This window comes from Gnatocerus cornutus, chromosome 8, assembly GCF_029298725.1.
Source record: "Gnatocerus cornutus isolate USDA-ARS CGAHR chromosome 8, icGnaCorn1.1, whole genome shotgun sequence".
NCBI lineage: Eukaryota > Metazoa > Arthropoda > Insecta > Coleoptera > Tenebrionidae > Gnatocerus > Gnatocerus cornutus.
In genome coordinates, this window is record NC_142240.1 from 8,134,919 (window position 1) to 8,148,325 (window position 13,407).

General features: G+C 34.7%; 1 protein-coding gene across 7 annotated transcripts in view; it reads right to left on the reverse strand.

The window, feature by feature from the left end:
* Nucleotides 1-2,096: 2,096 nt before the first annotated feature.
* Nucleotides 2,097-13,407, reverse strand: part of LOC148169435 (interference hedgehog-like) — a 40,642-nt gene continuing 29,331 nt past the window's right edge. The window contains exons 3-10 of one of the 7 annotated variants that reach the window (XM_088042822.1): nucleotides 8,954-9,026; nucleotides 8,668-8,906; nucleotides 7,138-8,550; nucleotides 6,866-7,088; nucleotides 3,401-3,574; nucleotides 3,219-3,355; nucleotides 3,067-3,114; nucleotides 2,784-2,875 (exon numbers count right to left, since the gene is read on the reverse strand). In XM_088042822.1, the coding sequence (XP_087898948.1) occupies nucleotides 3,103-3,114; nucleotides 3,219-3,355; nucleotides 3,401-3,574; nucleotides 6,866-7,088; nucleotides 7,138-8,550; nucleotides 8,668-8,906; nucleotides 8,954-9,014 (2,259 nt within the window). In that variant the 5' untranslated portion in view covers nucleotides 9,015-9,026 and the 3' untranslated portion in view covers nucleotides 2,784-2,875; nucleotides 3,067-3,102. The other 6 variants (XM_088042821.1, XM_088042815.1, XM_088042816.1 and 3 more) reach the window with 6 other exon arrangements.

A 13,407-nucleotide genomic window follows, 5' to 3' on the forward strand; every position in this document is an offset into this window, starting at 1 on the left:
TATTTTCTTTAAAATTATTTGATTAGTAAAATTAGAATGTAGACAATAGACAAAATCTAAAATTAATCTAAAAAGTACTTGACACTTTAAAATAAATCTAAATAAAATGGTCAAATTATATTGTTTAGAAATCTAGGGAAAATTTATAGGAAATTAAATGAAAACGCAAAGAGAATCTGAAGTAAAAAATCGAAAAGTCTAAAGATTCAAAGGGCCTAGAAACTGGAAAGAATCTAAAAAAATCTAAAGACAAGTTTTAAACAGTTTTTGCAGAAATTTTTATCTATGAACTTCTATTGTGACTAGTGAAATCAGATAGAAACGCGAGATTTATCGAAAAACTACAATTTTGTTTATACTAAAATTCGAAATTTTCTCTCAAATATTTTGACAAAAATTGACTCTCCCGTCGACTTCTATAGTTCGTTGGAAACCTTATTTAATTACCTTTCTAATGATGTACAGTTTCATGATTTTTCAAGTTATTAAGCAAAAAAAAAATATTTTACAAATATCTATGAGTCCTGATCTGATAATGGGCTTCAAATTTAGAATCAGGAGGCAATTCTACTTTCGCAATGACTCTCCACTGCTCCAGAACCAATTTTCTTCAAAATTACTTGATTAGTAAAAGTAGAATGTTGAAAATAGACAAAATCTAAAATTAATCTAAAAAGAACTTTAAAATCCTTTAAAATCAATTTAAACAAAATGGTCAAATTATATTGTTTAGAAATCGGGAAAATTTATAGGAAATTAAATGAAAACGCAAAGAGAATCCTGAAGTAAAAAATCGAAAAGTCTAAAGATTCAGTGGGTCTAGAAACTAGAAAGAATCTAAAAAAATCTAAAAACAAGTTTTAAACAGTTGTTGCAGAAATTTTTATCTATGAACTTCTATTGTGACTGGTGAAATCAGATAGAAACGCGAGATTTATGGAAAAACTACAATTTTGTTTATATTCAAAAGTTATTAAACAAAAAAAAAACTTATTTTATAAATATCTATGAGTCCTGACCTGATAAAGCAATAACGGGCTTCAAATTTATAATCAGGAGGCAATTTTAGATTCGCAATGACTCTCCACTGCTCCAGAACCAATTTTCTTCAAAATTATTTGATTAGTAAAATTAGAATGTAGACAATAGACAAAATCTAAAATTAATCTAAAAAGAACTTGACACTTTAAAATAAATCTAAACAAAATGGTCAAAATATATTGTTTAGAAATCTAGGGAAAATTTATAGAAAATTAAATGAAAACGCAAAGAGAATCTGAAGTAAAAAATCGAAAAGTCTAAAGATTCAAAGGGTCTAGATAGGTGAAAGAATCTAAAAAAAAAATCTAAAGACAGTCCGAAAGCTTTTAAAGAGAATCTTCAGAAAAATATGTATAAGAATTTATGCACAATTTAAAGAAATTCTAAAATATCCAATGGGAATTTAAATAGTGTAAATAGAACAGAACAGAACAGAGAAATTAAGAAATTAAGGTAGTCTTAAATAAACTATGTAATGGAAAAGAGAAAAATATCTAATGACTTAAATTCTAAAGGCATGTTTCATAATCATTTTAAAGTTGCTTTAAAATTTAAAGTGAGTTTTTGTGATAGAAACAGATAGTTGTACTACAACTTGAGAGAACCTTTAGTTAAAGCCGCCTTTAAGCAATAATTACTATGAAACCAGCTGGCCCTAATAAGTATCTCACTGTTTTCAGAAATCTAAAATAGACAGCTAAAGTAACAAAAGACCATAGAAAGAATTAAAAGAGAATCATGAAATCACGTAAAAAGAAGGTAAAAAAAATCTGAAGAGAATGTAGAAAATCCAAACAAAATCTTGACAATCACAAGAGAATCTAAATTTAAAAAAGTGCTAACCTGATGACTCCTCCAAAATTTAACTAGTTTTCTTGTAATTTTGTGTCCAATGAACACACATTCTACGTTAGTGTCAGAAAAGCATCAGAAATAACTGATTTTTACTAAACACTAAACACCGCCGAAGAACCCGAAAAAAAAACTGAAAGTTGGTTAGAAGTATTCTTTATTGTCAAAATTTCACACAAAAATGATCTAAATAAAACGCATGGTCATTGCTGATTATTTATTGTCCATACACAGATTGACTATTCTTGTAAAGCTGACATAAAACAGCAACAGAATCCAATTTGTACTCTTGCAAAGAAATGTCTGGATTGGCAAGCTGTAAGGCAAAAGTGAGCTTCTACATAAACTATGGCTTCCTAATGACTATTACGTTTCCATGATCTTCTAAAATAAGAGTGCAGTTATCTTAAATCTCAGCATGAAATCTTTCCTTGTGTTTTAGTCTTTTACTAAAATCCTAAGTCTAAGAAATCACCCACAAGGAAAGCGAGACCTTAGCTGCCAAGGTAGTGTAATTAATACTGTAAATGAATAAATAATCATTTTAGAGTCTAGAAAATATCTTAGTCGTTAATAAGTACAAAAAATAAGTTAAATAATTAAAAGTGATCACTCAAATGACATTATACCATTATTCGACAAAATATGTACAATCTTCCTATTTACAAGAGGGCAAGTCAGTGATGTAAGTACTACCAATCGCAAGTCGCTAATTAGATTACTTAAGTGTCTTTTAGTACGCGATTTTCCGAGAAGGCACATTGTATGCAATCAGTCTTGAGTTTTAAGGCACGAATCAAACGAAATTTTCTCCAGAAGTGTTCGAATCAACGTTACGTTTATCCCGAATCCGTTTTTCTCGAGTTTTATTTTTTTTATCTCTTGAGTTAGTGGGTGAGTCTTCTCCGCTGCCCGACGGTTGAACAGTCGAACAGTTGTTGTTCTGTGATGACAAACACGACATTTCAATCATGTTCTGATTCTGGAAAAAATCCGAGCTAGAAATTTCTGGAAACAAGATGAAATTAACCTAGTTTTAGTTGTGAGTAGATAAAAAATCAAAGTACAATAAGCAATAACAGCTATTAGTCGTTAGTCTAAGCAGAAGTTTGAACTAGCGCTGGCGGATTTTCGGTTTAAGCAATACTCGCTTAAGCATTTTACTGCACCTACGAGAAGAAGAGTTATGGCGGCGACTCGCTCGAGGATTTAGTGGTCGACCTATGGTGGAAAATCGCCGGTATTACTAACTTTCGTTCAATTCAAACTCCAACTAAACCATAAAGGTGACTATGGAACTGAAGAAAATCAACTATGTACCTCACCTTGTTGTCAGCGTCGGCCAAGGGATTGGCGGTTATCGTCATTCGATTGCTAGGCACGCAACCGTTCGAACGCGGCGGGTTCTTCGGCCCCACCACGTACTCATTACCATCCACTTGGATGTGGCGGTCGTCAACACCTGCAAACACGTCACAACTTCAACTCAACCACCTCTCCAACTCACTTCGATTATTTTTCTTCTGTTTCCACATCCGACACAGCATCACACCTCCAACGGCTGCGAAGATGAGGCCACAAGTTCCCAAAACTCCAGCGGCTATCACTATGTACAGTTTGCTGATTCCGGCGTTCTCCACGTTCGACGGGGGTGATGGCGCCGCGATTGTACTAACCAAACCTACAAAAAGAAGTTAAGGTTGAAGTGTACCCTCTATCTCAAAAACGGTAAATTCAAAAATTTTCAAAAAAATCCTGAAGATGTAAAATTTTATTCTAGATCATCACTGTCCTGCGGTTTTCAAGATAATTTCAAAAACTTTGATTTTAGGCGACTTAAACTGAAAATGAAATTTTTAGGCCTTAAAAGCGGCCTAAAAGTGAGTCTTTTCTGGCCGCAAACATTTTCGGCCTATCTATGGTGGCGCCATCTATCCATAGTTTTGCATATTACGTCAAGATACCGATATTACCCGCAATTTTATAATTATTTGGGTAAAATCAAATCGACAAACTGCTATAAAGTGCAACAAAGACGTGTTGAATTATTGAAAATGAACATGTCTAGCAGTGCTTCTGCAACAACATTAAAAGACACATTAAACCTAATTCATACAAATTGTGAAGCTACACGTGCTGAAACTGCAAATGTAAATTACCACTTTTTGGCCTTGGTACACAAATAGCTATTTTAGGTACTTTTTGGCTGTTTTTAGCTGTTTTCTTTTAAACTCCGCTTTAATAGGTCCATTAGAGTACTCAATTTGGAGTCGTTTATAGGTATCTATAAGAGATCTCAAAGTAGGAAATTTTTTAAGAATTGACAGAATTAATTAATCTGGCTGTCACCTGTTTCCTGTCAAGTTCTTGGTCAATCTGGATTTTCCGATTCATGTTTAATAAATTGCTGCGCGAATAAAAAATGTATCAATATAATTGAATTGTCCTTTGCGGCCAACAATAATTGTACCTAAATACAGGGTGTCCGGAAAGTCGCGCACCACCGTAAAACTGTATCATCGGACAATGCCATAGATCACCGGAAAAATGTTAAAAAAAAATCCATGTCTTCAATTTTTCGAGGTATGATGGATTGAAGAGGCAAAGTTTGATGCGAAAATTAACGATTTCTGTGCAATAATTTTGCGTTTAAATGAATTTGTTACCTGAAAGACATTTTGCGCAAAGGCATGGTGCAAATAAAATCGGAAAAATCTTGCAAGAAATGCCTGAAAACTCTTAACAAAGTTTTTGAATTAACAATCTCCATCAGTGTGGCATCGTTCACTTGAAACCATAGTTACATTACTCGTTTATGAGCCGACCTGACTAACGCCAACAATACAACAGCAACGTTACTATGGCTTTGAATACTAGAAATTTAAGTTATTGGAGGAAAAGTTCAGCAATGTTGCCATTTTCCTAATTTTCTTTTGGTCTTCCTGTGAAAACAGAGAGTCTGGAATTTTTTTTAACATTTTCTTGGTACTCTGGAGGACCACCCAATTACCCCCTTTCAAGGTGGTGCGCCACTTTCCGGACAGCCTGTATAATAGATGTGAATACTGACTGTGAGGTTAGGTTACGTTATGTCAAAATTCAGTGACAGTGAAACTCAATAAATGTCAAATTTTAAATTAAATTTAAAAATCAAGTGGCAAGTCGTGGTTACAAAACCATTACCAATCGTGTGACACGAAAAGTCTTAGAATTAGAAAATTTAAATTTTTTATTAAAAAAAGGGTGCAAATTCGAAAAAATAGTATAAAGGACTTGTTTTATAATGGCATTGGTGCACTCGTCCCATACACACTCGTGCACCAAATTAACCATTATAAAACATGTTCTTTAATATAGTATAAGTTACAAAGAGCCGAAAAATATTTCAAAAAATAAAAAGTTAATATCATAACAATAATTGAATGGTGTTATGCAACAAAAATCCAGCCCACAAAAAAAATTGATGTACCTCTTCAACCATCTGTTAAGTCTCATATGGACCTAAAATTCTTAAAGCTAATAGTCCAACTGAGTTGCTTCATTAGTGTTAATGCAATTTTGCATTACAAAATCGGTAAAATTAAGGCTTGAATAGCCATAATCTCCGTTTTTAAACAACAGTGGCTGGATCTTTGTTGCGTAACACTATTCAATTATAAAAAACTAATACAAGGTGTTTATAAATGTTTCTAGCATCAAGGGTGGCTATGAAATGTCAAAGAAATTTGCCGCTCATTACAAATGTGGGTTTCGATTTTTCAACTGACATTTGTAGTTAACCTCAAACATGGAACACAGTAAGTTTTGAGAAATAAACTGTTCTAGTTGTGGTTTAAAACCTGAAAATCATAAACTTGGGCACAAAACTGTAACTGAAACGTCATGGACATAAGTAACGTTATAAATAATTTTCAAGATAGTTATATTCACTATGAAAACAAAGCGGCAAAATAGTGCACAGCAAGAATTCCAGAGCTACCCTTGATGCTAGAAACATTTATAAACACCTTGTATTTAAAAGAGCTGCTTTTGGAGTTGTACTATAACTTATCGCATATTCTAACGCATAAAAATATGGATAAAATAACAAATCCGAAAATTATTTTTTCTATTTCGCGTTCATAATGAAGATATTTCGAAACGCGTTTGAGCTTATTTCGGTATCGTAATGGACCAATCCCGTGCCAATATTTCCAGGGGCATATATTTTTCTTAGGTTTGCAGCAGACAAACTGTCAACCTGCCGTCAACGTTGACAATTTAGATTTTGGTTTTGAAAAACCATGATAAATCGATCAATACACCATTATTTTTTGTTGTACTTGGCTCAATAATTCATCGGAGAAAAACTCTTTGGATGCAAGAGAACCATCATGATCATGATCAACATCTTCGCTCTCTTGCGCTCCAGTAACCTCAAAACGTCACACCCGTCAAACTGACTGAAATTGGATTTGGCTACTTCGAATTTTTTCCCGAACATTTTGCAAATGCCAACTACTCTAAAATTCACTAGATTTCGAAATCAAGTTTTTTCGGTTAAAATAAGGCGAAATAGAAAAAATAGCGTATGATGCTTGTTCATAATGCATTTTGACGCACTTACTACTTTATGACGTCGTCGTGTCCTAAAAACGTGCGTGCGGCAAAATGTTCATTATGAAACGCGTTTCATAATATACTATTTTACGCCTGAACCCTTCAATTATATTTTGATTCTTTCATGTGACCATTTTGTAGAGACCCTATTTCAAATAACTCCACCGTACCTCACTCCCCAAAAGAGCGCATCTTATTGATCAGTAGTAGTACTCCACAAGAGCATCATGGTAAAACAAACGATACTATAAAAAATTAAATTCAACTTCAACATTTACATTTTAAATTGTGCATCTCTCGTAGGAAAATGTCATCATTTGTGGGTTCACTTGAACCTTAACACTGTTCGCATCGCGAGTTTGATTGAACCCACCTAAAGTCTTGACTTTTTGGATGTGGCTGAACTGGCTGGGGGACGACTTGGAGGTGAAACTCTGCAATTTGATGTCGTAGACGGTGTCTGGTTGCAGATGCGACAAGATAAAGGAGTTGGTTCGGGCACCATCGACAATGGCTTTCATGTAGTCAGCGGCACTACTGGCGGAGTTGTAGTTGACAATGTAGCCTTCCACTGTTACGTTGGGTACAGGGTCGCACTAAAAAAAGAGTGAGTGTGATTGATGGCACAACTACCTAAAAGTGTACCTTCCAGAAGATCTTAACAGAGGTGGAATTGACTGGTTCCGTCTTGGTGACCAGTGGTACCGGCAAAGGATTCCTATTGTCAAAATCTCCTCGCTTCAAGAAGAATTTTTCAGAATTCGGACTGTTTTTGTTGTCGTTGTTACTATAAACCGCAGCTATGCGAAACCTGTACAAATGATCAGGTTTGAGGTTGTTAACTTCGTAGCTTTGGATATGAGGCTCGATGTCCGCGTTTGCGGTGTTCCATCCAGAGACTTTCCTAGACCCGTGATCGTGGGAATTCGATAGTCCCAAATCTTTGTACTGAACTTTGAAAAACTGAATGGGTAAACCTTTGTTGGGTTGGACCGACCATCGCAGAAGAACCGACTCGTCGCTGATGCGAGACACGGAGGGTTTAGAAGGAGGGTACATCTTCCTGGTGGTGTTTTTCTTCGGTTTACACTTGTTGGTGCACTGTGGAGGGTCCGTGGAGGACTCTTGCGTCGTAAATAATGGAATGACTTTGATAAAAATACTGCCATAGACTGTTCCGAGATCATTGCGGGCGAAAATCTGTAATCGTCCAGCGTGGCGCTTCTCAGCCGGGCGGAAGAAGATTTTGTTACCATCAGTGGTGATTTTAGTGTCGTTGGTGACGACGAACCCGTTGAGGAACCATGTGATTTCGGGGGTGGGAAACCCTGAGATGAAGCAATCCAAATCTAGGTTCTCGCCTTGGGTGGCGTCGGTGGTGTCCAAAGAACAGTTAACAGTGGGCGCCTCCTGGTACTCCAGAGTGATTTCTTCCGTGACGGAACCTAGAGAGTTTTTCTGGGTGCATTTGTACCGTCCTCCATCGCCCTGCTCCACGCTTCGGATGATCAAACCACCGTCAGTCACCTCGCTGCGGTTCTCGATGATGATTCCTCCTTCTTTCCGCCAGACTACCTCAGGAGGAGGGTTTCCCACAGCTGCACACTCCAAGAAAACCGTGTCTCCTTTCGTCACTTGATACCGCGTCTTGGGTTTCATGATGAACCGAGGCTTCTCGGAACGCATGTTAGCCACCACGTTCAAATTCAAGAAGAATGGGGAGCTGATTTTACCCTCAACATTCCCGGCTTTACACGAGTAGCTTCCAGAGTGTTGGGGGGTTACGTGGGGGAGAATCAGCGATTTGGTTTGGACAACAGTCGCCGACTGGAACCAAGCGCTCTTCTTGTAGTAGTCGACGTAGGGCTCCGGGTTACTGTTGGGTGGTTCACACCGCCAGTTGATCGTGTTCCCTTGAACGACAGTAATACTAATGTTTTGTTGGGGTGGGAAATTAGAGACGGTGGAAATTGTGACGCGCCAAGGAATGGACGCCACCACCACCGCTCCGTAATGAGCCAGACATTGGTAATCGCCGGCGATGTCGGTGAAGTCAGCCTGAAAAAGGTAAATAAATCTCGAGCTGCGTCATGATTCGGCAAATTCTGTCGAACGTTTCTTTGCAACAAAAGAACTACTAGTTGGTTCAATGAGACGACACTTTCGGCTTATTACCTGTAAGGTGAGCACGGACATTCTTTTCTGCGGCGAGTTGTATTTACTGGGAGGAACAAATTGGAAAGGAGACGTGGTTAAACTGATTCGAGCCTTCGGATTATGCGCTTCTTTTTCCTCGAGTGGATAAAATTTCCATTGAAAGTTGTCGGGTTGGATGTTCATGCTGCACTCCAGCTTGGCTTCGAAGCCAATAGCCACGGCGATAGAACTGGGTTTGGACGTCATGTACTCATGATCTGCAAATAGAATAAGCATCGTGTTCTATTGGGTGAGTTTGACTTACCAGCTGCACAGAACGAGACGATCGCTATGAAAACGGTGGAGAGAACGTGGAGGGCGTCCATGCTGAGGCATCCCTAGAACACGAATGAAAGGGTTGTTCTTAATTAAAGTTGGGGCGAGTGTTAAATTACTAGAACAAAAGACGAAGCGCCGCGCCGGGTTGATACCCCACATGTAGAGGAAGTCGTCGAAGTCGAGCGGACACGTGTTCGGTGATTTCAACTAGCGATAAGGACAGTAATAAGGGGCGGAATTTGTATAAAATGCTTCTAATTCAAGTCGCAGTGTTATCATTTCAACGCGGCATCGCTAATTGTCATGATTTATATGCGATAATTGCGGAGGTGTAAGCATCTCACGTATCCAATTGCCTTTTACAAAGTCATGACTATAATATGCTCATACGGCCCTGATCAATCATACCCTTTTATTAGGGCGTCTCTACGAATTATTAGTCGATTAGGTTCCTGCACAAATAAGATCCGCGCAGAAATTTTAATAACGCTAGTCAACAAAATTTGGGGAAAAAAAATGTATTGGAGAAGTGAAAAGGAATGGCCTTCTAATTCCGAATCTGAAGTCCGTTTTGCTACACCAAATCCGGTTTCAGAGAAATTCTTGAAAATTTATTTATTGAGGTTCTACTGTACAAAACTTTGTTTTCTTCCCATTTTCTTGAAAACTTGCAAAATTATGAAATTTCCCGACAGTGTTTTGGAAAACCAATTAAGTAAGCTTTCCAACGACCTATAAAACTCATCCCTAGAACAAGTACTTTCCATGATATTTTTTAAAAACTCTCTTCTTCCAAAAAAAAAAACGTTTTTAGTGATACGCAATTTTCAATATACCTAACTCAAAAGTTATTATATGGATTTTTTATTGTAATGCATCATTGAGAATATAGAAATCTTACCTTTTTGACGCTCTGACAAACGCATTACTATCTCTTAACGTTTAGAAGTTAGAAAAACCATTGAGAAGTTTATCAAAAATTAATCAACTTTTTTTATTTATTGGTGATTTCATAAAAAAAATAATGCCATTGCTTAAAAATCGTTGTTTCTAACTAGACATATATTGAGTTTTAAAGTGATTTTAATGGTAACGAAACGCAGAATAATATTCAGTCATCCCCGGATTGAGTTCACAAGAGGAAAAAAATCGTTATTTTTCATTTTACAAAAAAATGACAAAAGAATAATATTTTTTGCTTAATTTAAAATAAATAAATCTTTAATTAAAACTTTAATATTATGAAGCTGTGTTCTTAAAATCGAAAAAAACAAAAAATAACGAAGAACTTTTTTATTTTTAATTTTGCAAAAAATGTCAAAGGAATGAAATTTGTTACTAAACTCAAACCAATTTGCACTATTTGATTGACCCATTACCTGTTTTAGCACAGTTCAATTCTAACTCGTAATTCTTAAAGACTGTTTCGAATTTCTCAATTATTGTTAAAGATGCAATTGCACTTCTTTTCCAATTTTTAAATACTTACACATTATTGGGTATTTTTCTTTAATCTTTAACGCACTATTTGATATTGTGAATCCACAGCCTGCTATTATTTAAATACGATTATAAAATTTAATAAACAAGAATAATGAAAAAGTTAATTTCAAGAGTACAAACTAATAATTTTGAAATTTTAATTGCAGATTTATCTGTTTTGAAATAAGCAAAAAATGTTATTTCTTTGTAATTTTTTTGTAAAATGGAAAATAAACTTTTTTTCCCTCTTGTGAACTCAATCCGGAGACATACTGTATACATTTTTAAAAACTTCTTAATGATGAAGAATTCTTAGTTTGCTTATGGACCAAAAAAAAATAGAGAGTGGAAAAAATGTGTTCCGATATTTTTGGAAAACTCAAAAAATTCACTGAAAATTAGGAGTAATTTTTTGTATTTTGTGTATTTTTGAATTTTTTGGTATTTTAATTTTGAAGACGAACTGAACTGTTACAGTTTCTATCATTAAACAGTAATCATTTTTTGGTTTTTCTACGTCTGATTTGTTTATCAACTATGCTAAATTTCAAAATTTTAGAGCAAAAATAGAATATTTGGAAAGTTTATTTTAAAATGGATCAAAAGTTCCGCCACTTTCTATTAAATTTCGTACCTTTGGCCGTTTTAATGATACAACAGTGGACTGTTGGGGATTTTATTAATTTGGATATGTTTACTAACTGTGCTAAATTCCAAAAATTTAAAGAAAGGAACAGAATTTTTAGATATTTTTTATTTGTAATGAACCAAAAATTTCCACATTTTATTATATGCCCTTCTTGTGGTATTTTTATGTCAAACCAGTAATATTTCCAATTGCTTGTCAACGACACTGAATACCAAAATGTTAGTCAGGAAATACAAATTTTTATTTACAAAAGAAACAAAAATATTCACTATTTTTTATTATTTTTTTTTAGCTTTGGCAGTTAAATTTGGAAGTTTTGCAATTTTCAACCTGTGTATTATATCAACTGTTCAGAACAGAATTTTTGATTTTTATTTTGAATTAGACCAGAGTTTCGCCATTTTTACCAGTAAAATTTTGAAGTTTTAGCACTTTAGACTTTTTTATCAACTGTGCTAAGTTTAAAAATTTTGGAGCAAGAAGTAAAATTTTTATAAATTTTTATTTTGAATTAGACCAGAGTTTCACCATTTTTTATTAAATTTTGCAAATTTGGCTGTTTTATTCTCAAGACAGTAAAATTTTGAGGTTTTAGCACTTTTGACTTATTTATCAACTGCGCTAAGTTTAAAAATTTTGGAGCAAGAAAAAAATGTATGAATTTTTATTTCGAAAACGAACCAATATTTTGACAATTTGACAATTTTGTGACAGAAATCAATGAAAACCATCACCAAGTTTACAATAATTTTATCTGAGATAAAAACATCTAGATTGATACTAAAACGTTTTCAAATTTATTTAAACTATAAAAATTTTGGCCACAACTTTTGAACAGTTGCTCCAAATTTTTTATTTATGATCTTCCATTTTGGCTAGTGAAATCATTTAGAAACGCGAAATTCGAAAAACTACAATTTTGTAGGCATTCAAATTAAATTTTTTACAAAATCTTCGAAAGTAAAGAAAACATTTTTTTTTCTAAAAATGACTCCATATTCTTTGTCGTGTAAGTTCTAAGTGGCAAAAGATAATAACTTGTTTAACACCGCGTTAGAAACAGAGACATCTCAACCCTTTTAATGACGTATTACAATAAATAATAAAAGTACCAATTTAGAAGTCCTATGCAAAAAAGTTTCAAAAAGTTTAAAAAAACTGTTCGTTTTTCGAAGTTTTCGTCAGGTTTTTCTCAAATATCTTAGCAAAAACTAACCCTCCCGACGACTTCTATAGTTCGTTGGAAAGCTTATTTAATTACCTTTCCAATGATATATTAGAGTTTCATAATTTAAATAATTTTAAATAAGTAAAACTGAGAAAAAAAGCTTATTTTGCAAATATTTCTGCGTCCTGACCTGATGCATCATGTGGGTAAGTTTTGGCGGTAATAATGCGATGATCAATCAGTTGTTTTTATATCTGCTCGTGCAAGCGAAAAGTGAACTTAGAATCGATTGTTCGATCAATGAATGCATTGTGATGATGTCATGGGAAGCAAGCTTCCTTAACTAGCGATTGAGAATTCATAGAAACGAGCAGGAAATGCAATCCTTGGTGGAAAAAAGATTCCAAATTGTCGGGTTGTCTACCGATTTTTTCACTTTAAAAGACAAAAGACCCGGGATATGCAAATTACCGTATAAATTACATTAGTTCAGCAAGAGTATGACATGGGAAGAATACTGATTATTATCTATTTAAATTCTTTATTTGAATTGTAAATCTTTGTTATATCAAATCTAATTATAATTTCGAGATTCTCCACCAATTGTGAGCCGAGCGTGCATCAACAAGAGTTAAACAAATTGGTACGCATCTAATAAATTAATAATTAGACTCAATTTAACTGCAGATAGTGCAGCTACAACTGATGTTAGTTTCTCAGGTTTCTCATGTTTCTAAATTACTAGTGGCTAGTCGAATCTTCTTAAAAAATCTGTGATGTAAGCAGTGAATTTTTCTGGTTAATTATACTTATTCTCTCATTCTCACATATTTATTTAAATTCCGAAAAAAAATCCTCACGAATCTCCAAGTCTGTGCAAAGTGGCGGCGGCGATTTTAATCATGTCTAACAAAAGTGTAATATCCAAAACCCAAAACGAAAAACTTCCCCAGAGGCTGAAATAAACAAGTCCGTTTTACGCCTCTCGAAGACACGAATCCTCGACGGATCCCACGTGTGAATGCTAATAAACACAAGCTAAACCTCTAATAGCCGAAATTTATTTTATTGGAGCTAGATTCACATTTAAATAATTATGATAAATGTTCATCCGCACGGCGAGTCCGAATTTGCATAAACG